The sequence below is a fragment of the Hyla sarda genome, chromosome 4 (genome assembly GCF_029499605.1).
Source record: "Hyla sarda isolate aHylSar1 chromosome 4, aHylSar1.hap1, whole genome shotgun sequence".
Lineage (NCBI taxonomy): Eukaryota > Metazoa > Chordata > Amphibia > Anura > Hylidae > Hyla > Hyla sarda.
The window spans coordinates 379615367-379641535 of NC_079192.1; the positions used below are offsets into that span (position 1 = coordinate 379615367).

The 26169-nt window shown below is 42.8% G+C and overlaps 1 protein-coding gene and 1 long non-coding RNA gene across 7 annotated transcripts in view; one reads left to right on the forward strand and one right to left on the reverse strand.

Moving 5' to 3' along the window:
• The window catches only part of SYNPO (synaptopodin), a 143360-nt gene that overhangs the window by 39414 nt on the left and 77777 nt on the right, over positions 1-26169 (forward strand). For 3 of the 5 annotated variants that reach the window (XM_056516899.1, XM_056516901.1, XM_056516898.1), the window contains one exon: positions 11495-12353. In XM_056516899.1, coding sequence (XP_056372874.1) covers positions 11945-12353 — 409 coding nt within the window. In that variant the 5' untranslated portion in view covers positions 11495-11944. Of the gene's footprint in view, positions 1-3442; positions 3519-11402; positions 12354-26169 lie in introns of those variants that run through there. The other 2 variants (XM_056516902.1, XM_056516900.1) reach the window with 2 other exon arrangements.
• The window catches only part of LOC130267329 (uncharacterized), a 100623-nt gene that overhangs the window by 9933 nt on the left and 64521 nt on the right, over positions 1-26169 (reverse strand). The window contains exon 4 of one of the 2 annotated variants that reach the window (XR_008843145.1): positions 12130-12266. The exons of the other annotated variant lie outside the window; for it this stretch is intronic. This is a non-coding gene — a long non-coding RNA (uncharacterized LOC130267329). Of the gene's footprint in view, positions 1-12129; positions 12267-26169 lie in introns of those variants that run through there. 2 annotated transcript variants of the gene reach the window in all.

Consider the following 26169-nt stretch of genomic DNA (forward strand, 5'->3'; position numbering starts at 1 on the left):
GGTCAGAGTACATAGAGGTTGATAGTTGGGGGTCAGAGGGCACTGATATCCACTAATGACACTAAAGGTTAAACTTGAAGCACTGTTAGCAATTGGCTACACTAGTTTCTACATGTGTTTTTTATCTATGAATTGTAACAGCCCTGTGGCCCCTGCATTCACTGTTATAGCAATATATAACTACACAATGGCTGGATGTTTTTTATTTAACTATTTACTATGACAAGCCCAGAGTTTGTAGAGTCTAAAAGATTTACTGTCAATATCTACAGAATAATTGAAAAAAAATAAAATTTCTGGAATGGATTACTAGTAGTGATCTACAGGTAGTTCTTCATCCATCCAAAAATGTGTATTCTTAGTATCAGGTTGACATTGTGGAGTTAACACTTGTTTTTATTGTACTAAGTGGATATAAAATATAATGTCAAGAAGATGAATGATTTTTATTTAGCGGCCACTGTGGATATAGGGAGGATTTATATCTCTGGAAGAAAGTAAGATATGTGGAATCCCCAGGCATAACAGGGGTTAAGAGAAGCCTGGACTACATTGAGTGTCCAGTTTCCAACTTGGCAAACAAATCCTGGAAATATTTGTGGAGGTGGAAACCTTTGCAGAGTCTGTTTCTGTTATTCTACAAAAAGTTTGCTCTGTAAAGTCTACTGTAGTGTAAATGTATTGCATCTGCTGTCCGCATGGAATGGAGGAAGCCATTTTTTTTTTACCGCGTCAATGTACATGAGAGTCCAGATGGACATGAGGTGGAGGTAAACCTAAGGAAACAGGGAACCTCTGATGCAGTACACACACATTTTAATCCTATATTGAGCATTTTAAGTGCACAGTGATGTTCTTTTTTTTTTTTTTTTAACAAAATTATACAATCCCTACCTCTTTATGGTTCCATTCATCTGACATTCCCGCAGAAAACTGGATTATTGGAGGGTATGTCTTCTCTACCATTCCTATACTGGATAGAACTGGCCACAGTGTGTGCTTCATGGCAGAAATGGGTGTTAAAGGGGTACTCCACTGGTCAGCATTCAGAAGTAAAAGTTCCAAACACTGTTTTTGCGCTGCGGGGGTCGGCCACGCCCCTCGTGATGTCATGGCCACTCCCACTCAATGCAAGTCTATGGGAGGGGGCATGACGGCCGTCATGCCCCCTCCCATAGACTTGCATTGAGGGGGCATAGCTGTGATGTCACGAGGGGCTTGGCCGACCCCCGCAGCGCCAAAACAGCGTTTGGAACATTTACTTTCGAACGCTGGCCAGTGGAGTACCCCTTTAATGAGGTTGTCTACTTTGGACTGGGCACTACAGTAATCTGTTAACCCAGCATAAGGCTAGGTTCATGTGGTTGATATGGAAGTCTTTGTTATATGTTGGCAACCTAGGAGAATGGGATGCCGACATATACCACAGCATGTCCCTGCTGAACTCATTCATTTCTATGTGCCATAAACATGACTATAGGGGAGATTTATCAAAACCTGTGTGGAGGAAGAGTCGTGCAGTTGCACAATCAGATTGCTTCTTTCATTTTTAAAAGGGCCTCTAAAAATTGAAAGAAGCCATCTGATTGGTTGCTATGGGCAACTGCACCACTCTTTCTCTAAACAGGTTTTGATAAATCCCCCCCCCTATGTGCGGTACATTTACAAATGTATACTGTTTTATTGTGGGACTTGGGACTTGAAAGTGTCATCACATGGAAAGACTAAGCATTTCATAATGCTGATTGAATTCAAAGACAAACCCCTTATCAGAGACAACCACTTTCAGAATGTAGTCCCTGGGAGATCAGCCTCTAAACATATTCCAAATACAACTTCTCCAACCATTCACTTTGGTGATGAACATTGCTTTTTCCAGCATGATGGAACACCATGTCACATGTTCAAAAGTGATAACTGTGGCTCGGTGAACAATACATTGAAATTTGGGTCCATGGCCAGATCTCAATCCCATTGAAAACCTGTGGTCAATCCTTAAAGGGGTATTCCAGGACTTTTTTTTATTTGACTATGCTACAGCGGCTGTAAAGTTAGTGTAGTTCATAATATAGTGTCTGTACCTGTGTGTGACGGTTTTCTCACAATTCTTATGTGATTGTCACCCCAATATTTATTTTTACCAGCATCCAAAATGACTGCTGTCTTGGATTTTTCTCAGGTTGCAATGCGGTCGAGACCTGACTCACTAGTCAGCTGATGACAGGGAGCCTGTCTGCTTCAATGGGTGGACCGATCGCTTGGTGGGAGAGAGATCAATCTGCAACTAATGCAACATCTGTAGGCACCCTGATTGAAAACAACAGGTCTTTTGAATGGATGCAGCTCATTTATGTTTCAACGGGTGGTGTGGCTGATGTGTGGGAAGGAGGAAAATGGAATTATGGGATTTGTAGTCAAAAAAAGAAAACTAAAACAGGAAATACCAGTTCACAAAAAGCTAGCCACAGTGTTCTGGTAATCTCACAACATAGCCATTTAGCCCCAAGACAAGCGCAGATCCTTCCTAAGCATGTCCATTACTGTCTGCCAGGTACATACTAAAATCACCTCATGGTGGAGAACCCCTTTAAGTCATCCTTGTTTGATTTCTCTTTCCATTGAGGTCATCCTATCATGTTTATGTCCCTCAAGAATCCAAACCCGGGGCAGAGGTTCTTTAAATCCAAAGTTCTGTGTAACATTTGACAGATTCATGGTGATATGGTTATAAAGTGTATCATGTGTTACCTGCTGACCTTCACTTCTGCATAGGTGTAGACAAATTTATTGTCTTAGGATAAATAACATGGCGATACATTTTCGTAACATACAAAATGCTATATGAATGTATCAGCAATTTATGTTTAATTCTGTACCTAAAATCTAGCACTTAAAATGAATAGCATATGCCTATCTCTTACATGTCACATACATTTACATTAATGGGCTGAGAACTATATTTTCAACTATTTTTATCTCTGCTTAGCATTAATACCACCTTGTTAAATAAATATAACACACTGGTTCTTACCCTTCTTGGACTCATGCATGGACAGCTGGGAGAGTTCAGCCATATAATTCAAAGTAAAAAGAACAGCACTGTATTTTAAGACATATCCATGGAAGCCAATACCATGGTAGTCTGGCACCTTTCGGATCGTAGACATGCCTTATAATATATAGGCTCTCTTGTTCCTCTTGTCTGACCCATCGAGGCAAGGACTCTCTAAGACCTCTGAATGTGTCTTGTGATATCTGGCACCAAAAAAATCCTTTAGGTCCTAAAAATTATCAGGTGGGGCCTCCTTTTCCAGCACATCCCACAGATGCCCGATTGGATTGAGATCTGAAGAATTTGGAGGCCAAGTCATCACCACCTTAACCTTCACCTTGTTCCTTAAACAATTCTTGCATATTTTTTGCAGTGTGGATGGGGCATGATCCGGTTGAAAGAGGACACTGCCTTTAGGGAACACACCTACCATGGAAGGATGAACTTGGTTCACAACAATGTTTAGGTAGGTGGTACATGTAACATCTACATGGTGCCCGGATCAAAGGCTTCCCAGCAGAATATTGTCCATCACACTGCCTTTGCCAGCTTTTCTTTTTCCAAAGGGCATCCTGGTGCCATCTCTTCCACAGGCCGCAGCAGAACGCCTCCTCCCTACCTTGCCCAACACGATTGATATACAGGGTTCAGCAGAGTGGGCAGGAGGCATGCCCCTACAGCTCAGCCCGCCTCTCCAACTGCTATATTAGAAAAGAGCTGCGTTATAGGTATAGAAACAGACATCATTGTAAACAACAGTACGGTCTGTTTTATCTTCCTTTGCCCTTACTGCTGCGGTCTGTAGCTCTGCACCTACTTTGAAGCTGACAGATTCCCCTGAAGCATCAAAATATGTTCCACAAAACAATTGCAATGCACACCGATTGTTTTCAGTGAAAATACATGTTTCAGATCACACTGTGAACTGCAGAACATTTTTTATAAGTGTGCTGTTTAAATATTTCGGCGTAAACAACATGTCGGAGGTGTGAGATGCCGATTCCTCCCATTGAATGGGGCCAATTGGTGTCCATGACTGCAATTAAAAATGCTGAATACATGGTCAAAATACTATTTTTGAAATGTATTTAGGGCATATTTTCCCGCTCATCTCAGGTACCATGTTTGCTGTGGTAAAGTCAAAAGTTTTTTCGTTTTTTGTTTTTATGACAGGGGCCCTTTAAGAAGAATAACATTTCTATACAGATCTGTATGCTGTTTTCTTATGTCCATTCATTCTAGGATTAAAAAAGAGAAGCGTCACTGATTTGCAGGCTTCTGTTCTATAGATTTCCTAACCCAAACAGAGTTACGAGCCTGATGACATAGCACATCTCCTGTGTGACTCCTTTCCACGAGTTGACGCATGCCTTAAATTGGTGAACTCTGACTCAGCCATTTTATTCATGCCTGAGGGTAAGGCTCTAGTGTTAGCGAACAGGAATAGGATCAGGAAAAGACAGGGAGACTGGTTTAAAACAGCAATACTAGGTGGCTGCGAAATTTAACCCTTAGGACACTACAGGGGGCCAGGTTCACACTTTTTACAGAACTCTCTTTTGGGCATAGGTTGTCCCCTCTGGTGACCGAGGGGTTACATTCAGGATGAAATTGTTATGTTAGAAACAAAAAAAACAGACCTGACAGATTTAACATTCCTGGAAAATGGGAATTGTAACCTGAGCGGGCATCCCCTGTGTCTGATCAGCCCAATTTGCCATCTGTTTAAATATACACATTCACAAATAATTTCTTTCAAGCCAGACAAATAAAATGAATGAGCCCCAATTCCATGCAAATATCTTGACCTGCACCAATTATTGATTCCCTGGGCCGAGACCGGCACATGTCAGGCCATGTTTGCACAGGAATTAGGTAATTGACTACATTGGTGGGATCCTATCATATGTCTGCAGATGGCCAGATGTACACATAGCAACACTGCAAGGAACAGTGATATCATATTCCCATGATGTAATGGTATGACATCACTATCTTATAGCAATAAGATCCATGGAGGTCTAACCTTCTGAGAACCAAGGGGATCGGTTATTTTTCCGGCACATCTGCTCTGGCCTAGGTCTACGTGCAGGGGACTGCTCCATTCAAGTGAATTGTGTTGCTTTGTAGTATCCTGTACAGCTGGGGCCCCCTTTATTCTGAGGCTTGGTAGGGGTACTATCAGTTAGTTTCCCCATCAATCAACAAGAGAAGGCAATCTTTGGTTCCCAGAATGGTAATCTAATGGTTCCCAGAATTCCAATGATCAGCTACATGGAACCCATTTTAAAGGCGGTGGAAGAGGAGATCCTGGGTTAGGAGTTATACCTGTATGCACTATAGGGCATGTGGACAAGCATTCTCCTGAAAAGACAACTTGTTTCTCTTGATACTGTAAAAAGATAGTTACACCCCGCCATGGGTGTCCAAAATGGTGCGGGAAGCTCAGAGGCGAAGAACCGGTAGGTTTCGTGCAACAGCACTTCATTGAGGCCGGAAGAAGTGCTGTTGCAGGAAACCTACCGGTTCGTCGCCTCGGAGCTTCCCGGACCATCCCGGACACCCATGGCGGCCGCACCACGCTGAATCACCTTTAGTTGCGGTGAGTTGCCAGATTCATTTTCTTCGTTTATTTGCCTATATGTCCAGGCACCACCGTATTGTTCTCAGCATTTTTTTGTACCGTTTATTCCACAGACTTCCTTTATATTGCACATTGAGACTCAGCTATATTAGTGCCTCCTATTTTTGTCTTTCTTATTATACACCTATTAGAATCTCTAGCAATTACTGTGGGGAAACCTGAAAGTTAGTGTTCAGTTTTCCTGCAGCGCCACCACAGGAGAAATGAAGCATTACACAGTGCCTATTACCATTAATGAGTTCTCTCTTTAAAGGGCTACTCCGGCCCTAATACATCTTATCCCCTATCCAAAGTATAGGGGATAAGATGCCTGATCGCGGGGGTTCCGCCGCTGGGGACCCCCGTGATCTTCCACACCGCACCCTGTTCGAATCAGCCCCCGGAGCATGCTCGTTCCGGGTCTGATTACTGGCGATCACGGGGACGGAGCATTGTGACTTCACGGCTCCTCCCTCGTGTGACGTCACGCTCCACCCCTTCACTGCAAGCCTATGGAGGGGGCATGACAGCCTAGGTAGGGGGCGTGACGTCCTTTGGATAGGGGATAAAATGTCTTAGGGCCGGAGTACCCCTTTAATGCAGGACAGGACAGGTCCTCCAGAGTGAGGGACGCTGTCTGTAACCACTTTCCACTCTAGCCAAGAGATGAGGATCCTGAACAAGAAACCCCCCTCTATACACTCAGAATACACTAAAAGGCTGTATGAAAAGGAGATATCTAATCTGGATGACCCCTTTAAAAAATACATGCATAGTTTTGACATATTAGGAATCATCATGTGACTAGGAACTCCACCTATCTTGTCCACATGGTCAATACTACAGAGGTTTAGCTACAGGGGATGCAGCCGATGCTGTTACAACTGATCCCTAGAATGTGAAAGGGTCCAAAGGCCCCTCAGTCACATGATGGCACATACAATTCATTTTAAAATGCTTCAATATTTCTGGGGAGTCATAAAACCTACCAGCAACTGGGCTCAGAGTCATTGGGGCGATACGTGATGGCTTCTCCCCTCCCGCCAGACTTCATTGATAAGTCTCTCTCTGTTTGAGTATATGGATCGATCTATTAATCAAGGCTGGTGGGGCGAGGAGAAGCTGCCTGGGACCACCCTAATGCGTTGGAGTCCTGTTCTTGGCAAGGTTTATAACTATAATTCTTGTGAAACTTAGACAGTAGTACCTGTCAGTAAATCTTAGACAGTAGTACCTGTCATTTCAGGTAACTTTTCAGAATAAGCTGTCCTGTGTGTGTACATGAGGAGCAGCACTATTTCTGGCCATTACATAACAGGTAAAGTGTAGTTTTCAGCAGATTTCTGCTCTGCAGGCTTCATCTCTAATTTGCAGTTTTTCCAGAGCTGGTTGTCGGAGTTCCCTCCTCCCCTTATCATAGACTTGTATTGTTTGTCTTGCAGACACAGGACAAAACTGAGCTGATTTTCAGAGAAGACTATTTGAGGAGCAGGAAAATAGAAAAATGAGTTTATTGAACAGAAGTGTCATTCTTTAGGTTGAGAGAAGCTCCCACCTTCCCAGAATTCCTCTCTGACCTCATCTAGCTCAATGTTAATATAAACTAAAGCCAGATGGCAACCCTTTTGTAAACTATACTGAGGTCCATTACATGACTGTTTTGGGCTGATTTTGTGTTGTTGTGTTTTTATACTAAATGCACGCCGCTGCTTCTCTTCCAGCACCGAATAAGTAACAGATGAGTATGGGAGGCAATGACATAGACAGCAATGATGGAGATGATAACAACACTGATTACATTTGGATTTTCTATTTTCCTTTTCTTTTGTTATGGGCTGTGTCAGCTATTGCAGCTCAAATGTATTCAAATGAATGGGGCTGAGCTGGAATATCAAACTCAGGCTATGAAGAAAAGTAGCACTATTTCTGGAAAAAAAAGCTGATTCTTTTTTTTAAAGTCCAGACAATCCCTTTAAGAAACATCGGGCCCCCTATAGGCACCAGGGCACCGGTGCGACTGCTACTTCTGCACCCTTTATAGTTAAGCCCCTGCCCCTGAACCAGATTCCACTAACTGTCTGCCAGACTACTACTCACTCGGCTTGTGTGCTGGGTGCTTGGTGATGGAGCTGTCTGGCTATTTGGTCAGCCGCTACCCACACCTAGACCACTTTTGTGGTAGACACCTTATACCCTCTAGCAGTTAAATGGGTACTCCCTTTGATATCTTATCACCTATCTAAAGGTGCGATCCTGGCTGCGACACCACAGACATCCGGTGCACAGAGTGAACTTCGCTCTGTGCCAGAAGACTGGTGATGCGGTACGGAAGCTCATGACGTCACAGTCATGCCCCACTCGTCACGGGCCATGCCCCTTCAATGCAAGTCTATGGGAGGGGACGGCTGACGACACGAGCCTCCGGCACTGCACTCAACGCTCTAAACGAACGCTGGGTGTAGCAGGGAGATCATGGGGGTCCCCAGCAGTGGGACCCCAGCAATTAGACATCTTATCCCCTATCCTTTGGATAGGGGATAAGATGTCTAGGGATGCAGAAGAGTGCTAGAGGTGAATTGGAAGCTCATACAGACAAGGCCCTCTTTCCCTCTATACCAGTCTGTCATTTACTTTGTGTCATGTTCACTGTACCTACGTTTGTGTCATGTATTTTAACTTCTTATCAAATGTAAATCACCCTGGAACCGAGCGCCCTTTATAAATAAATAGATTTAATAACAGTAATAAAAATAAAGGGTGAAACCTAGAGGGTGCTTAGACTCTACTTCTAAGTCTGGTCCAAAGTAGCTGGGTAGCACAGCGGCTCCACACCAATTGGGGCATCACAGCTATCCTCTACACTGGTAAAAGCTATGGACAAGTTCAGCCCATTGACAACTATAAGAAATCTCAGGAATACACTATATATATTTCTTTATATGTTTTATGTTTTTGTGGGTTTTTTTGTGTGAAAATTTTTTTGATACGTAAGGGACTTTTTACCTGGAAATTATGTCATGTATATTGTTTCATCTCTCCAAATCAAACCCCCCCCCCCCCCACCTTTGGACTATTAAAAAGAAGGATTTCAAAAGCATGTGATGTACCTGTAGCCAATTTTCCATTCATCCATCATAGAGAATTTGGAGAATGCTTTGCTTTGAAGGCTCCTTGTTCTAAATTGGGTTCTTGTTTATACAAACGGCATCAAGGCAATGGGATTTCAAACACTCCTAACCATAAGTGGTGAAATTGAGGAGCATCAAAGCTTTCCCCTCACTTAACTTTCTCAGTCAATTTCATAGACGCCAGAGAAGAAATCTGCAGATCGAGGCATGAAAGTAGTCCCGGGAGAAATTGCTCTTCAAAATTATTGAATGTAAATTCATATCAGACTCATGCTATTCATGCTCTTTTAGGGTGCCTTCACACGCTCTTTGTTTTTGCGGGTTTTCCGCAGCGTATTTGAAAGGGGCGGGCTCTTCTCGGCTGTCCATAGCAGATTGTCCGCGGCGGAATTTACGCTGCGGAAAATCCGCCGCAGTCCCTACTGACTTCAATGGGGCTTGCGGCAGATTTTCCGCAGCGTTAATTCCGCCGCGGACAATCTGCTATGGACAGCCGAGAAGAGCCCGCCCCTTTCAAATACGCTGCGGAAAACCCGCAAAAACAGAGAGCGTGTGAACGCACCCTTAGTCTGCAGCACAAAAAAAGACTTTTGGTCTTCAAAGCCTTCAGGATATTCATCCCGTGTGGTGGCTCGTGGCCCCATCTGAATTCTCTGCGAGCACTAGGGTTGCCACCTGGAAGGTATTTTACCAGCACAGCCGGTATTTTGGCACCCCTTGCCGGTATTTTTATATTAAAAATAACGGCAATGCACTAGCCAGTATTTATCCAACCAATCCTCCAACTCCCGGAATGTTGCACCATATACTATACCAGTGTTTCCCAACCAGAGCACCTCCAGCTTAGCAAAACTACAATTCCCAGCATGCCCGGACAGCCAACGGCTGTCCGGGCATGCTGAGAGTTGTAGTTTTTGCAACAGCTGGAGGCGCCCCTGGTTGGGATACATTGACCTATACTATATGCAACTATATAGTCCAATATGCTGGGAGTTGTAGTTTTGCAACCTCTGGAGAAACCCCTGGTTGGGAAACACTGACCTATACTATATACTACTATATAGTCCAACATGCTGGGAGTTGTAGTTTTGCAACAGCTGGAGGCTCCCCTGGTTGGGAAACAGTGACCTATACTATATACTACTATATAGTCCAACATGCTGGGAGTTGTAGTTTTGCAACAGCTGGAGGCACTCCTGGTTGGGAAACATCTACCTATATTATATACTACTATATAGCCCAACATGCTGGGAGTTGTAGTTTTCATTTGGGGGCAGCTGCTGGGCTACAGGCTGTATCAGGGCATGCTGAGATAAAAAAAAAAAAAAAACGATCAAAAAGTCACATCAAAACAAAAATGGTACTGTTAAAAACTACAGATCATGGCACAAAAAATGAAAAAAATAAAAAAGTTATAGGGGTCAGACCAGGACAAAATTTCCCCCGCATATGTGTATCCTGTGATGTTACGCATATATAATTGAGTATGCAAATTAGCATGGACGGTATTTTTTGGCAAGAAAGGTGGCAACCCTAGTCACTACAGAGGATGAATATTCATGAGTAGGCATTTTACAGGAGTAGGAGGGTGGATTGGTGCTCCGAGGGGTAAAGGAACTCAAGGTACCATATTAAGCAGCGTACCACGGCCTATTAGACTACATATGAAGGTTTGCATGGTCTTCCTTCCCTTTAACTCTGTATAGATATGATGCCATTACTAAAGACGTCAAACTTTATGGCAGTCAGTAGTTGCTCTGGGCTTTCCTGGCAAACTGTTGATTTTGCCTGGAGAGGTTGTGACTTGCCAGACATTTCTTCTGTAGCAGAACATTGATCACCTATGTAAAACATGGACAGCATGAGTGTGACAGGGCAAAAACTATAGGGTGTGCAGAGTTAGCAGTCGCATCGGCTCTGGTGCCTAAGGGCCCCATGGAGCACTTCTGCCCCATAAGAGACCAGTAGTTGCATTGGGGCCCAAAAGCTACAATTTACATCTCTGCCCGCTAACATACATATGCCTAAAAATGGTTAATAGACAGTGGTTGTGTGCATGCAACAACCCCTTTAAAGGGGTACTCACCTGGAAAACAATTTTTTTAATCAACTGGTGCCAGAAAGTTAAACAGATTTGTAATTTACTGCAATTTAAAAAAATCTTAATCCTTCCAGTACTTATTAGCTGTATGCTCCACAGGAAGTTCTTTTCTTTCTGAATTTCCTTTCTGTCTGACCATAGTGCTCTCTGCTGACACCACTGTCCATGTCAGGAACTGTCTGGAGCAGGATAGGTTTGCTATGGGGATGTGCTCCTACTCTGGACAGTTTCTGACATGGACAGAGGTGTCATCAGGGAGCACTGTGGTCAGACAAAAAGGAAATTTAAAAAGAAAAGAACTTCCTGTGGAGCATACTGCAACTGAAAAGTCCTGAATTTACAAATCTGTTCAACTTTCTGGCACCTGTTGAGTCTAAAAAAATTTTTTTTTCCACCAGAGTACCCCTTTAATGCCATTTCAATGACCTTATTAGTCTTAGAATTCTTCATTTATACTATAGATATTACCGGTCACTTGCCACATCTAAAAACACTAAGAAGACTACATGCTATCACTGTTAAGTTGTGCGATAATTCTTTACATGGTTAATTTTTATTTTAATAATCTGATGATTTGTGTTTTATTTTAGGTCACAGGAAAGGGGAAATAGTTAAAATCCAAGAGGAAGGAGCAAGCATGCCAAGCAGAACTGAAGCTACAGGAACAAGTGTCCATCAGTGACAGACCTACATTGGTTTGTTTGTAAGTCATAGTTTCCTTAGGTGGACTGCCGGTTGTGTTTCGCTCCATCCGCCCTATCTCCAAAAACAAATATTACATTTGGAAACTGCTCTATGAAATTGTTATCACATCCTTTTTACTGGAAAAGATGAAGTAACCTGCAAATATATGTGGAGCATTAATCCCCGAGCTTGTCATTGAAGCGCCTGGCTACTGAATAAATACTACAACATACACCTACATAGGTGACCCATTAACCATTTATAAATAAGATTGGCAGATCATGTGGAAGAGTTCCCGTAGGATCACCCTTTGCTGAATTCTCTAAGCCTAGAAAGCCATTTGGAAGGAAGAAGCCATGATGCTTAAGTCTAATACAGTCTCACAGGGCATATTAGGTGGGTCTGTGGATGCTCATGGTCTAAACTGTGGATTCATGGATCAGAATGCAGGCGGGAATGAATCTTGGAATACTACTTCAGATGAGTTCCCAGAGGTGGAAAACAATAAGGACAAAGAATCTGAAAAGAACAACCAGTTTGTTGAGGTTACGACAGCCGTGTGGGCAATAGTTGAGGAAGAACCTGATGAGTCTTCCAATGGGTTCAACCAAGATGGAGATATTGGAAATGAAGAAGAAACCAAGACATTTGAGGCCCCAGTGAAACTTGATCCTGTTCCTATAAAGACAGATGAAAACAACCTTCAATGGAAAATTGTGCCAAACACCAAGGTGGTTTCCTCCATACAACACTCAAGGAAGATGAGTAAGTTCAGTCACTAGCCTACTTAAATATAATACTATAATGCTTACAACATACATATTGTAAAAAGAAAATATTAGGAATTATTAATTTATATGTATTATATAAGACAAATGGTTTACACTCGATCCCTATATTCTTTTGGATATGGTTCCACCAAAGGTTTATTGTATGCCAAGTTGTTAGTAAGAAATTATGCAAACCAATACAAATATTATCAGTTCTCTGTCGTACTCGTATTATCTGTAGGGAATAGGGAAGTTTATTGATATAAACTACAGTAAGGTCGCAAAACCATGTAACAGACGTGCATTGTTCTTCTCTCGGATGAATTCATTTCCATCTCAGCATGCTCAGCTGACACAAGTTTTCCATTTTAAGTAGTAAAACGCATGTACACTAAAGTTCAGACATACAAGCATCCAACCGCTGGATATGAGGTCAACTTCAAGTCATGACCATAGAAGTTGTATTTCTCTGTATACATCCAGTTGTTAAAAAATCACAACTACGTTCCACATACTGACCTGCTGCTATGGCGGACATCTCAGTACTTCAGAAATGCAGATATTCTCGTCAAGTTTACTGGATCACTGGGGATAGTAGGGATCATCTCAAACAAATTGTAAATGTCAAAATAATGTGTGATACCCAAAAGTGTTGGTGCCGAATTTCCCCTCTTTACTATTTTCAATGTGGGAAGATCAGCGACTTCTGAGAAGAGAAGTGCACTTAAATTTTGACTTGTCAGCCAAGTCAAAAGTTCTAATAGACAATGGCTGATGCTCACCAAGATCGCTAGATAGCACTGTCTTGTTTGTCGGATATAGGAGTTTGGAGTCTTGAACCTGGAACCTTGTTCTTCAGCTTGCAAACTTGAAGCCTTGTAGAGGACTTGGAGCCTTGTCCCTCAGGTGGAGAATCTGGGGCCATGTTTTTTAGGTGGTAAACTTGGATAAATATTTTGATCTAGTGGAGAACTTGAGAATCTTCAGGTGGAGAACTTGGAGCCTAGTTTTTTTTATGTAGAAAACACCTGAGCCTTGCTCTTCAGGTGGAGTACTTTGAACCTTTCTCTTCAGGGTTACAATTAAAAGCCTTAAAGGTGTACTCTTCCCATAGACATCTTATCCCCTATCCAAATGATAGGGGATAAGATGTCAGCGGCAGGACCCACGCTATCTTCCTGCTGCAACCGGTGTTCGTCTAGAGCATCGGGTGAAGCGCTGGAGGCTCGTGACATAACTGCCACGCACCTTCCGGCCGCCAAGCCCCCTCTCATAGACTTGCATTGAGGGGGAGTGACTATGACATCACAAGCCTCCGCCCTGCATCACCAGTCATCCGCCATGGAGCGAAGATCACTTGTGCACCAGATGTCTGGGGTGCTGTAGCTGAGATTGCCGATAGGGGATAAGATGTCTAGGGGTGGAATACCCCTTTAAGGTGGCCATGCACTTTTAATAACTGTCGGCCAAGCCCATGTATGTGAATGTTCGGTATGACCAAACATTTATGTTTCCTCTTTGGGGAGGGAAAAGACACAGTCAAACAGCTCTGGTAGTGGCTTGGCCGACAGTTATTAAAAGTGTATGGCCACCTTAAAGGGGTATTCCGCCCCTAGACATCTTATCCCCTATCTGCAATCTCGGCTGCAGCGATAGAATTGGCAGTAAAAATCCATGGTCTTTCTCTCCACTGACATCATCTGTCGGACGTAAAGCTTTGTTCTTCAGGTTGTAAACTTGGAGCAAGAACAATCAATAATGTCAGAAGCATGCTGAGGGGCAGTCCTGCTGCTACTATCAGTTTACATGCAATTTATGTGAATGAAAACAGCTCATCCCTGTGACTAAAAAGATATCCATGTGAAGAAAAATATATATTTTACTGGAAGCAGCAATGAAAAACAAAAGAGCAAACAAAACAAAACATACTTACCTACCTTGGGTTTTGGGGCTTCGGCTGTAATCTGATCACAGCAGCTCTGTCAACTTCCTACTTCCAAGACAAGCTCTTCAGTGACGGCCTGCTAGTGTCAGCTAGTCACTAAGTGAAGCGGGGTGCCACTGCAGTTAGCTCGTCTTGGAAGTAGAAAGTAGCCGAAGCTGTGGGGGACCCGATGACCCTTAAATGGGCACTATCATTAAAACTAATTTTGCTATTGCATTCCTTATGGTAAATAAAAAAATCTTTCTAATGCACTTTGATTAAAAAAAAATTACGTTTTCTATGTTTTATTTGTGTTTTAAAAAGCGGCCCCTATGTGTCTCCCTACTTGTCCAGAGCACATTTCCCCCATCTCTTGCACAGACTTTGGACTCCTGCTGGCCTGGCAGAAATCCAAAATCAGGAAATGCAGTCTGTAGTACCGAGAGAGGGGCAGCCTTAGCCAATCATAGCTTATCTCACACTGAACTGCTCTGGGCTGTGTGTAGCAGAGTGAGGGAGGAAGTTCCCCCTGTATGGCTTCAGATGGTGTCACGCCTGCTGGGGAACGCCCCCTTCCCAGTCTGTGAATCTGACTGAGACTGAGCAGAAAATACAGAGAAATATCAAGGTAGAAAACTAACAAATAATAAAAATAAAGGCAGGGGGTGGTTTATCATGATGGGGGCAGTGAACTGGGGGATTACACAATGTAACAAGATTATGACAGGTACTCTTTAATCCAGATAACCCCTTTAATTCATAAAGAAGTTTTTTGTAAAGCATAAAGCAAGTGTTTTGTCAAAGCATAAACATCTGTAAGTTTAGTCACTCTTAGCATAGTCTATATTTATAGTTTAATAGATAAACCCATACACAGAAATGATCATGGTGAGACCCTCCTGTGCTCACCGCATAGTGTGCCAGTTACTAGTTAGCGCATCAATAACACGAGAGCGCCAGGTGATGGGTCTTGTTAAAGTAAAGTCAACAGCTGTTTGATGTCTTAACTCAAGACAGTATGAGATACAAGCACACATGAAGATTACATGTTATCTACTATACCTTCTTGCTTAAATATTTTCTATGAATGTTCTCCCTGCACCTGGCGTACACATGTTACTGAAATGTAATTGCTTAATGTGTGGGGAGAAACTGCTGCTATATCCCTGCCAATATATAATATCTGGCCATAGTTCTTCAAGGGATATTTGGCTACATAAAACAAAAACAAGCGTCTTACTATCTAAGTAAAAATTTCTATATATCAAAAATCTAAAATATCTTGATGTATCTAAGATGTAACTAAAAGCAGATCTTTATTTACCATCCAGAAGAAGACAAAATCCTTTCAACCAGCACCGTATAATTGTTTTTGATGCATAGTCAACTTGAGACAGTTCCATAAACGCCATACTGATACTATTATAGTACATATCTTCATTTTCACATAATGTCTGACATTGTGTGTGGTGGACATAGAGATGAAAGTGGTGGCCAAGGTTCCAAAAACAGATCTGATATTATAAGTATTCCAGATGACAACACATAGCCAGACCTTCAAAGGATCATCTCCGCTCACCTCAGGGTGCTCGGCAGGAGATGGGGAAGATTAAAAAGTCAGTAAATTCTAGCCAATTCCTTGGGAGCCACAAAATCTTATTTCTTTATTGGCGTCTGGTCAATAAAATACAACAACTTGTAATCTCAAAAGTGTTGCCACACAATATTATGCATCCTCACTCCAAAGGTCATATAGACATATAATGGGCCATGCAATGACCTTGGTGGAGGCCCCAATTACCCTCTGGAACCAGACCTAATCTAAACCTGTAGTTTAGCCACATAGAAACTGCACATGCACATGGCATTCTTCATTGACCAGTAAGGGTGTTTTGGCATAAGCCAGGAGGACCATGATGCCTTAAAGGGATACTCCACCCATAGACATCTTATCCCCTATCCAAGGGGGATCTTGACTGTAGCACCCCAGACATCCGGTGCACGGAGTAGACTTCACTCCATGCCAGTCATGCAATGCGGTCGTGATATCACAGTCATGCCCCACTCGTTACGTCATAGCCATGCCCCCTCAATGTAAGTCTATGGAAGGGGGCGTGATGGCCGTCACGCCCCCTTACATAGACTTGCATTGAGGGGGTGTGGCCTTAACATCACAAGCGGGGCATGGCCGTGGCATCACGAACCTCTGGCGCTGCACCCGACGCTCTAAACGAACGCCGGGAACAGCAGGGAGATCTCTGTGGTCAGACATCTTATCCCCTATCCTAGGGGCAGAGTACCCCTTTAAGACCTAAATAGAGAGAGCCACATACATAAACGTTTTATTGGCTGGAAAAAATCCCCTAACAACCATCAGTGAAGTTCAGTGGTAGAGGCCCCTTAGATTCTTCAGGATTGTTGAGGTCCTATTTTTCCTTCAACAACTGTCACGAAGTGTTGGTGGTAGATGCTACTTAGGTCCCCCATGTTCCCTTTCTATTACATTCCTTTAAACAAATATTTAAATGAAGGAAAGTGACAACCCTCTACAGGTTGTGGGGTTTTTTTTTGGCCTCCAGGGCCATCAGCGTTAAACTGCATGATGCAAAAACCAACTTCACGAGTGTCCATTACTGATGAATATTCAGATCAGGAGGCGCTACTTCATCTTGCATTTAGAATGGTAGAAATCCAAACTATTCTTGCCATGCATGTACCAAGGCCTTTGTCCCGATGCGGAAACTTTATCTCCATAAGGCGTTCGGGCCTCTGTGTCTTTCTCTTCTTGCTTTACAGAAATAAATAAATAAACTAACAACAGTAACTGGGTGTTGCTTATGGAATTACACTTTGGCAGTCAAGGACAGTTTTAGATGTGTACATAAGGGAGGGAATAAAGACAACATAACTGAAATGCCATAAGTGCTACATGCTATACTGCAGCTGGTGAGGAAAAGGCAAACTGTGAAAAATGAATTGGCCTTACTGAATACAGTGATCCCTCAACTTACAATGGCCTCAACATACACTAGTTTCAACATACAATGGTCTTTTCTGGACCATTGCAACTTGAAACCAGACTTAACATACAATGCTATGGAATCTGCGAAACGTGTCAAGGGCTGGAAGAACCGACCACTCAGAATCGACATTTCACTGGTAACACCCCTGTATTCCTAAATTGTATGCACTGACTGGTGTCTGGTAGCGCCCCCTACAGTACAGGGAGGTATTACATGTTCTGTACTCTTTATCTGTATTACTGAAGTGTATGCACTGACTGGTGTCTGGTAGCGCCCCCTACAGTACAGGGAGGTATTACATGTCCTGTACTACTCTTTACCTGTATTACTGAAGTGTATGGACTGACTGGTGTCTGGTAGCGCCCCCTACAGTACAGGGAGTTATAACATGTTCTGTACTCTTTATCTGTATTACTGAAGTGTATGCACTGACTGCTGTCTGGTAGTGCCCCCTACAGTACAGGGAGGTATTACATGTCCTGTACTACTCTTTACCTGTATTACTGAAGTGTATGCACTGACTGGTGTCTGGTAGCACCCCCTACAGTACAGGGAGGTATTACATGTTCTGTACTCATTACCTGTGCCAGAGTTAGCTGCTCCTTTGGACATCAGATGAGGGTGACTTTATTGTACTTTTTTTTTAAGACATTGCGTGTTCTGTACAGGACCCTGAAGAAGCTTCTTTCCTCTACATAGACCAGTATTTCCCAAAGAGAGTGCCTCCAGATGTTGCAAAACTACAACTCCATGCTGGGAGATGTAGTTTTGCAACAGCTGGAGGCACCCTCTTTGGGAAACACTGAAACAGACAGTGATTTACAGCTCCAGCAGATCTTTCTTACTTTTATATGTAAGGATTTGCTTTATCTATATTAGTTATCTACTTATTTTTCTTTAATCATCACTTTTTCCTATTTTTGGATGACATTTTGGTGGCTTCAGAACCAATTACCAGGTTTCCCATAGAGTTATGGTCTCAACATACAATGGTTTCAACATACAATGGTCGTCCTGGAACCAATTAATATTGTAACTTGAGGGACCTCTGTACACAGAGAATTGTGTGCAGTCTGTGCAGTGGGTAGAGTAGAAAGTGGGTGATCTTCTTATACGTGGACAAGAGGTTTTACAGAACGGAGCACCCAATAAGTGTCAAAAGTGCAATGGACAAAGGGGTAAACTAAGAACAATGGCAATCAGTGTTGATTTTTTTTTAAATGTTTCATATATTTTTGTCCTGACCTGAGGAAGGAAGTTAGAATAATTAAAATTTTCGGAGTCTGACCTTGCCCCTCTATGGCTGGGATATCTGATGGGGATCAGTGGATTGCAGCAGTGTAATATTACCCTGTACCCCTGGTGCCAATGTCAATGTCACCCGTACCTGGTCACTCCCCTGGTCTGGCTCATTTCTGTCTGATCTCTTCTCAGTTTATGTGCCTACCACATTCATAAGTTTAAAGGAATCCCCAGATTGATGCAAAGGTGCATATCAAATTTAGTCTTTGTGACTGCCATTTCTGTCATGTACCCACGTTGGGGCAAAAGGGGCAGCTGCCCTGGGACCTGTCATTCCTGGGGGCCCAAAGCAGCAAGCCTTTTAGCCCCATGTTAAAGCAGCTAGCCGCTGCCGCTGGTCCAGACAGGGCCGGCCCTACCGCTGCACTGCGACTCACTGTTCTAAAGCGGCACCGAGGCCTTTGAAACAGTGAGCCTGTGGCTGGGATTGACAGGGGACGTGGCGCAAGTGACGTTCCTCCGCAGACACACACAGAAGGACATCAACGACGTAACATGTCAGTCCCGGCCGCCGCAGGAAAGAAGAAACCACGGACGGCCAGGTGAGTGTGTCTGTAAGTGTATGTCTGTAGTGTGTGTCTGTAGTGTGTGTCTGTAGTGTATATCTGTAGTGTGTGTCTGTAGTGTATATCTGTAGTGTGTGTCTGTTAGTGTGTGTCTGTAGTGTATATCTGTAGTGTGTGTCTGTAGTGTGTGTCTGTAGTGTATGTCTGTAGTGTGTGTCTGTAGTGTATATCTGTTGTGTGTGTCTGTAGTGTATATCTGTAGTGTGTGTCTGTAGTGTATATCTGTAGTGTGTCTGTAGTGTATATCTGTAGTGTGTGTCTGTAAGTGTATGTCTGTAGTGTGTGTCTGTAAGTGTATGTCTGTTAGTGTATGTCTGTAAGTGTATGTCTGTAGTGTATGTCTGTAGTGTGTGTCTGTTGTGTGTGTCTGTAGTGTGTGTCTGTAGTGTGTGTCTGTAGTGTGTGTCTGTAAGTGTATGTCTGTAGTGTATGTCTGTTAGTGTATGTCTGTAAGTGTATGTCTGTAAGTGTATGTCTGTAGTGTATGTCTGTAGTGTATGTCTGTTAGTGTATGTCTGTAAGTGTATGTCTGTAAGTGTATGTCTGTAGTGTATGTCTGTAAGTGTATGTCTGTAGTGTGTGTCTGTAGTGTGTGTCTGTAGTGTGTGTCTGTAGTGTGTGTCTGTAAGTTTATGTCTGTAGTGTGTGTCTGTAGTGTGTGTCTGCAAGTGTGTGTCTGTTAGTGTATGTCTGTAAGTGTATGTCTGTAAGTGTATGTCTGTAGTGTATGTCTGTAAGTGTATGTCTGTAGTGTGTGTCTGTAGTGTGTGTCTGTAGTGTGTGTCTGTAAGTGTATGTCTGTAGTGTGTGTCTGTAGTGTGTGTCTGTAGTGTGTGTCTGTAAGTGTATGTCTGTAGTGTGTGTCTGTAGTGTATGTCTGTAGTGTATGTCTGTAGTGTGTGTCTGTAAATGTCTGTAAGTGTATGTCTGTAGTGTATGTCTGTCGTCTATGTCTGTAGTGTGTGTCTGTAGTGTGTGTCTGTAAGTGTATGTCTGTAAGTGTATGTCTGTAGTGTATGTCTGTCGTCTATGTCTGTAGTGTGTGTCTGTAGTGTGTGTCTGTAAGTGTATGTCTGTAGTGTATGTCTGTAGTGTATGTCTGTAGTGGGTGTCTGTAAGTGTATGTCTGTAGTGTGTGTCTGTAAGTGTATGTCTGTAGTGTGTGTCTGTAAGTGTATGTCTGTAGTGTGTGTCTGTAAGTGTATGTCTGTAGTGTATGTCTGTAAGTGTATGTCTGTAGTGTGTGTCTGTAAGTGTATGTCTGTAGTGTATGTCTGTAGTGTATGTCTGTAGTGTGTGTCTGTAAGTGTATGTCTGTAGTGTGTGTCTGTAAGTGTATGTCTGTAGTGTGTGTCTGTAAGTGTATGTCTGTAAGTGTATGTCTGTAGTGTATGTCTGTAGTGTATGTCTGTAGTGTGTGTCTGTAAGTGTATGTCTGTAGTTTGTGTCTGTAAGTGTATGTCTGTAGTGTGTGTCTGTAAGTGTATGTCTGTAGTGTGTGTCTGTAAGTGTATGTCTGTAAGTGTATGTCTGTAGTGTGTGTCTGTAAGTGTATGTCTGTAGTGTGTGTCTGTAAGTGTATGTCTGTAGTGTATGTCTGTAGTGTGTGTCTGTAGTGTGTGTCTGTAGTGTATGTCTGTAAGTGTATGTCTGTAGTGTGTGTCTGTAGTGTATGTCTGTAGTGTGTGTCTGTAAGTGTATGTCTGTAGTGTATGTCTGTAGTGTATGTCTGTAGTGTGTGTCTGTAAGTGTATGTCTGTAGTGTATGTCTGTAGTGTATGCCTGTAGTGTATGTCTGTAAGTGTATATCTGTAGTGTATATCTGTAGTGTATGTCTGTTAGTGTGTGTCTGTAAGTGTATGTCTGTAAGTATATATCTGTAGTGTGTGTCTGTAAGTGTATGTCTGTTAGTGTGTGTCGTTCGGCCACGTGGGGTGGGGGTGGGGGGGCAAAAAATTGCTTGCTACATGTACCCATATGCTTTTAGCCATTGCCTGATTTAGCCATTTGACCTACCTACCCATCCATCAGAATTTGGTACCTCGTTTTTTCCTACAGCTATAATGGTAAACTAGGCATCTAGCATGGGTCATTCATACAGCTCATGCAACATAATTGAGCGGGTAAAATTTGCAGCAATTTTGACCTATGTGAATTCAACCCAAAGGGAAAACTGGAGGTTATCCTGGACTGGTTTAGCTGGTGCTTGTACTACGTAACTATTTTTTTCCTAGTACATAGGATATTCTGGTATAGATATTTCCATAGATGGTTATTCCATCACGCTTAATTGTTATGAACTTCGCTCTCATGTGCATGAGCCACCATATGCACCATCTGTGTATACACAGCCTACGAACTGTAAGCAAATCATTACAACTCACACATAACCTCCTGCTTCACGTATATCAAAGGGTACCAAACATTTGATTTTAATAACCGCTCTCTGGCACAGCTGGAAGTGCACTTTGCTCCAGAACAGACCCTCCTCTGCCCTCCTGTGTATTCTAGTTGATGAAGTGTTGTGTTACTCCTAATAGGACCCTGTGAGTGCTGTTTTGTTCTGTTATGACGGCCTCATACAGCTCCACATGACCGGGCACCGGGGGGGGGGGGGATTTTCTCAGTAATTATCTATGTAATTACTTTACAATCACAGAGAATTCTCTTTTATACTTACCTACAGATTTGTAATGTTTTGGCATTAGAGTCCTGAGATTTACAAGTTTATTGCCAAAGGGGCGTGTAAGAATTTAATATGCCCCCCCTGGCACTGGAAGGCTTGAAGAAGACAGTTACCGTTTTCTCCAGTTTAGACATGCTGCTAAGCTTCTTCTCAGGTTACCACCCTCTGCCCTTCTACAGTGAAAGATTAATGGCCGGTCTTGAGGCCCCAGGTTCAGAGGCAATTTTGACGGTAGCCGTTTTTGACGGAGGTCATGACCTATAGTCCCCTAGTTCAGCTGGTCTGCCGACTTGACTGTCACTTGATTTACAATGAAGGATCCAGAATAAGTTTCAATAACTTCAATAGATCAGATTTGTGAGCAGGGGCCAAACTTTTCACCGTTTTTTAAGCAAATGCTTTCATGCTGGTTTCAATGACATAAAATTGATCATACTGTCGTGTGATGTATAATGAATTTGTGCATTTTTTTCAATGTTTTTTAGTTTTTTTTGTTGTGTGGGTTTTATGGCACCTATCGTATGAAGTTGTGCAATTTTTTTGATCTGTAATACAGTGACCCCCCGACCTACGATGGCCCCGACATACGATAATTTCTGAGAGGCCATCGCATGTTGAAGGCAGCATCAACATACGATGCTTTTTTTTGTCGGGGCCATCACATAAACGGCTATCCGGCAGCGCAGACTGCTTCAGCTGCCACCGTATAGCCATTTACGGTGCCCCGTGTGGTCCGCTGACGATCACTTACCTGTCCTCTGGGCTCCGGCACGTCCTCTTCGGGATCCTCAGCATCGTCGGCGCTCTCCATCGACATCATCACGTCGCTGTGCACGCCGTCCAGTCATCCAATAGGAGCGACGTACATAGCGACGTGATGGCGGCGACGGAGAGCGCGGTTGCCGGGGAAGCAGAGGCCTTGCCGGAGCGTCGGGACACCTCGGGGATGCGGCGACAACGATGGACGGCGACATCCCGGGCAGCGGTAACGAGCGGTGACGGTCCGGAGCGGCGGGGACAGGTGAGTACAACTTCTGGAGGTCCGCAGGTTGTAGACCACTGTCCTATACTTTACATTGCACGGATCCCTCAACATACGATGGTTTCAACAAACGATGGTCCGTTTGGAACGGATTACCATCGTATGTTGAGGGACCACTGTAAATGTGTCTAAAAAGCCATGACTCTTATTACGACCCAGCACATTTTCTTCAGTGCCTCATAATCTTGTGCTATGGTCCGCAACCACATTTTGCACCATTTTTTGTTTATGTTATTTGAATTTTTTAATAAAAACAGATTAGCCATAAAAAGCCATGACTTTAAAAGTGTCCTTGTCATTTAGAAAAACTTTTGACATGTCAGACAGAGTTCAGATCCTTGCAGATCTGTAGATATCATGGGAGGAGAGCGTAGTAGCTCGCTTAACTCCATAGCTGCCAACCATTTCTGTCCAGCTGCACTGGACAGGCTCCATATATTAATAATGTAGTCCATCTAGTACTGCTGGACAGAGATTACCGGGGTTATATGCACTTCTCCTGGCAATACCTATAAAGATCAGTTTGGGTCTGTGAGCGATAAAAACATTTGACATGTCTGTCTGACTGTCTGACTTGTCAAATGTTTTTTTCTAAATGACTGGGACACTTTAAACCACACCCCTTTTTAAAGACAAAAAGTAAAAATGATGAGCATGGCGAAACGTCACAACAATTAGGGTTAAAATTTCTGAATACATTGTTCCAAAAAATGCCCCAGAGAACAATTGCACACACTGACAGGACAGCAGCATTGAGCTTTGTTAGTGTTGATGGGTTTGCAACAACTTCATGGGCTCAAGTGTCAAGGAGGAGGGACAGGGCGACTTAAGTGTCACAGTATCCCTTGCGCATGTTTACCTCTCCCTTCCCCTCCCTGGTTGATTGATGTACAGGACACCAACTCTGTCTCCAAATGCCTGGGCACTTAAGCAGCTTGTCCCCGCCTCCTTGACACTTGAGCCCAGAGAGAAAATCCTAATTTTGTAAACATTAAAACTAACAAAGGAATGTTTAATATCACCATTTTGTTATCTGTCTGACACTGTGCAGCTCATATCATAAATATGAGCTGACAGATTAATTTTAAATATTCTCTGGGAACGTGCAACTAGAGTCAGTGGTCAGTCTGGCAGACCCCCAAGCCAACATTGATATAGAATGGCCTTTCATTGTGAGCAGAGAACATAGAGCTTCTTCTGTGCATTCATCCACCATAAATCACATGTGCATCCCTGATGTAACCCTAGACTCGGCTGATACAGGCAGGATGTCAGTGTCAGGGCAGCGTCTGGTACAGGAATACTGCTATTCAGCCACATATATTATTCCATATTCCATATATTATTATTATCATCTATTAACATTTTAGATCTGATCCATCATTATTTGTATTTCATTTTATTGAAATTTAGCTGGTTTACTAAAAAAAATAAAATGAATGCAAAAATGAATGGCGGTCTTCTATCTTATATTTTAATATATTGTATTTGTGCTCAGGGCTTCACTCTTGTACTCGTGATTACAACGATGTATACATACTTACCTGTATATAAAAACATAAACTTAACAAAGCAGTCAGATTTGTGCCCATAATCGTGATGGAGGGCACGTCTTTAGAGGGCAAAAAGTAACCTGGAAGGATAAATAGCAGGATTCGTAATCATAAACCAATACCACCATAACTAACACAAAACCCATATTTGACTTTAACTTGAAAGACAGAAAGTAGAATCCGTGAACTAGCTGTCTTAGTAATCGATGCCTAATACTGAGGAGCCATGATAGTATCACCTATTCTGAAAGAAACGAGCCAGCACTGGAACAGGACAGGACATATTAGCCGAATACGCATCTTTAACATACTTACTTATGACATCATAGCAAGAGTGAGCCGATAGATACCTGTGAGAGATAACATGAAGACATGCAAGTCCCTGCTATTAAGAGGCAAAAATAAACTGTTAGCAAAATTACACACAATAACAAACTATGTGATAGACCTTTGGGATAACAAACTTGTGGCGCCATATCACCTGTAAACCAAACTACACATGAATAAACACCTTACCTGAGGACTAACCATACCTTAAACTTTCAAATTCCGACTCAACACTGGTCCCCTGTGTGATGTCCCACTGCGAGTGACCAAACCCTTCATCGCCATCGTGCCTGTAGACATGACAGGTCTTTGTGTAATCATCATGCCTGTAGACGTGACAGGTCTTTGCGTGACCAATCGAGCCTGAAGACGTGACAGTTCTTTGAGTAACCAATCGAGCCTGTATACGTGACAGGTCTTTGGGTAACCATCGTGTCTGCAGACGTGGCAGGAAGGTATACAACCACCTAATAGTCATGATGTTGTTGCTCTGAAGACGTGTCAGTAAAAACAACTACGCAATTCATCCCCCTGCAGACGTGGCAGGTATGATGGGTATACAACTGCTTATGGGTGATGATGTTATCGTTGTCAAAAATGTGTCAATAACAATAAGTACGCAGATCATGCTCCTGCAGACATGATGTCAACAACTATTAGGGTAGTGCATACCCTTGGAAAGTTTGTAAGGTAGAAACTGCATGTAACATGTTAAGCTGATACAAACGGTAACAAATGAGTAAGACTGACTTGGTGACGTATGTGTTACAAATGCTGTTATTGCTAAGTGTCACCTATTGGCTGTCATAAGTAGGCGGAGCTTCTGCTGAAACTAACAGCCATATTAACACGACTGGAACATATGCGTGATTTCAAATGTCTTAACACATGCATGTGGAGCCGGCTACAGTAGTGTAAATGTGCTATCTAACGTATAGATGTTATGAACCTAAGAAGAGTATGCATATAATTTTGGCATCAACGTCTGTATGTAAACCTATCTATATACTGTGATTGGTGACGGGCGTATGACTGATACAAAAGCTAAGAACCTAAGTACAGTATAAGTGCTGTGTATGACTGCACAGAGTAAGAGAACATGAATGCTATCAAAACTCACGGTATGTAGGATAAATATTATGAATGTGTGCCCAAAATAAACGCTACGCAGTTATGTACCGTATAAAATACTATGAGCCTACAAAGTAAGAATGTTATGAACATATGTACCGTATGAAGCTACAAGCGTATGTGCTGATAAAAGTGAGAAAATACCATAAAATGATGAGCGAATATACCGCATAAATGGTCAATGACAGTACCTACACCGTGTTTGCCCTTGCAGACCTGGCAGACATGACGGAAACCAAGATGTCAAGAACTACTAA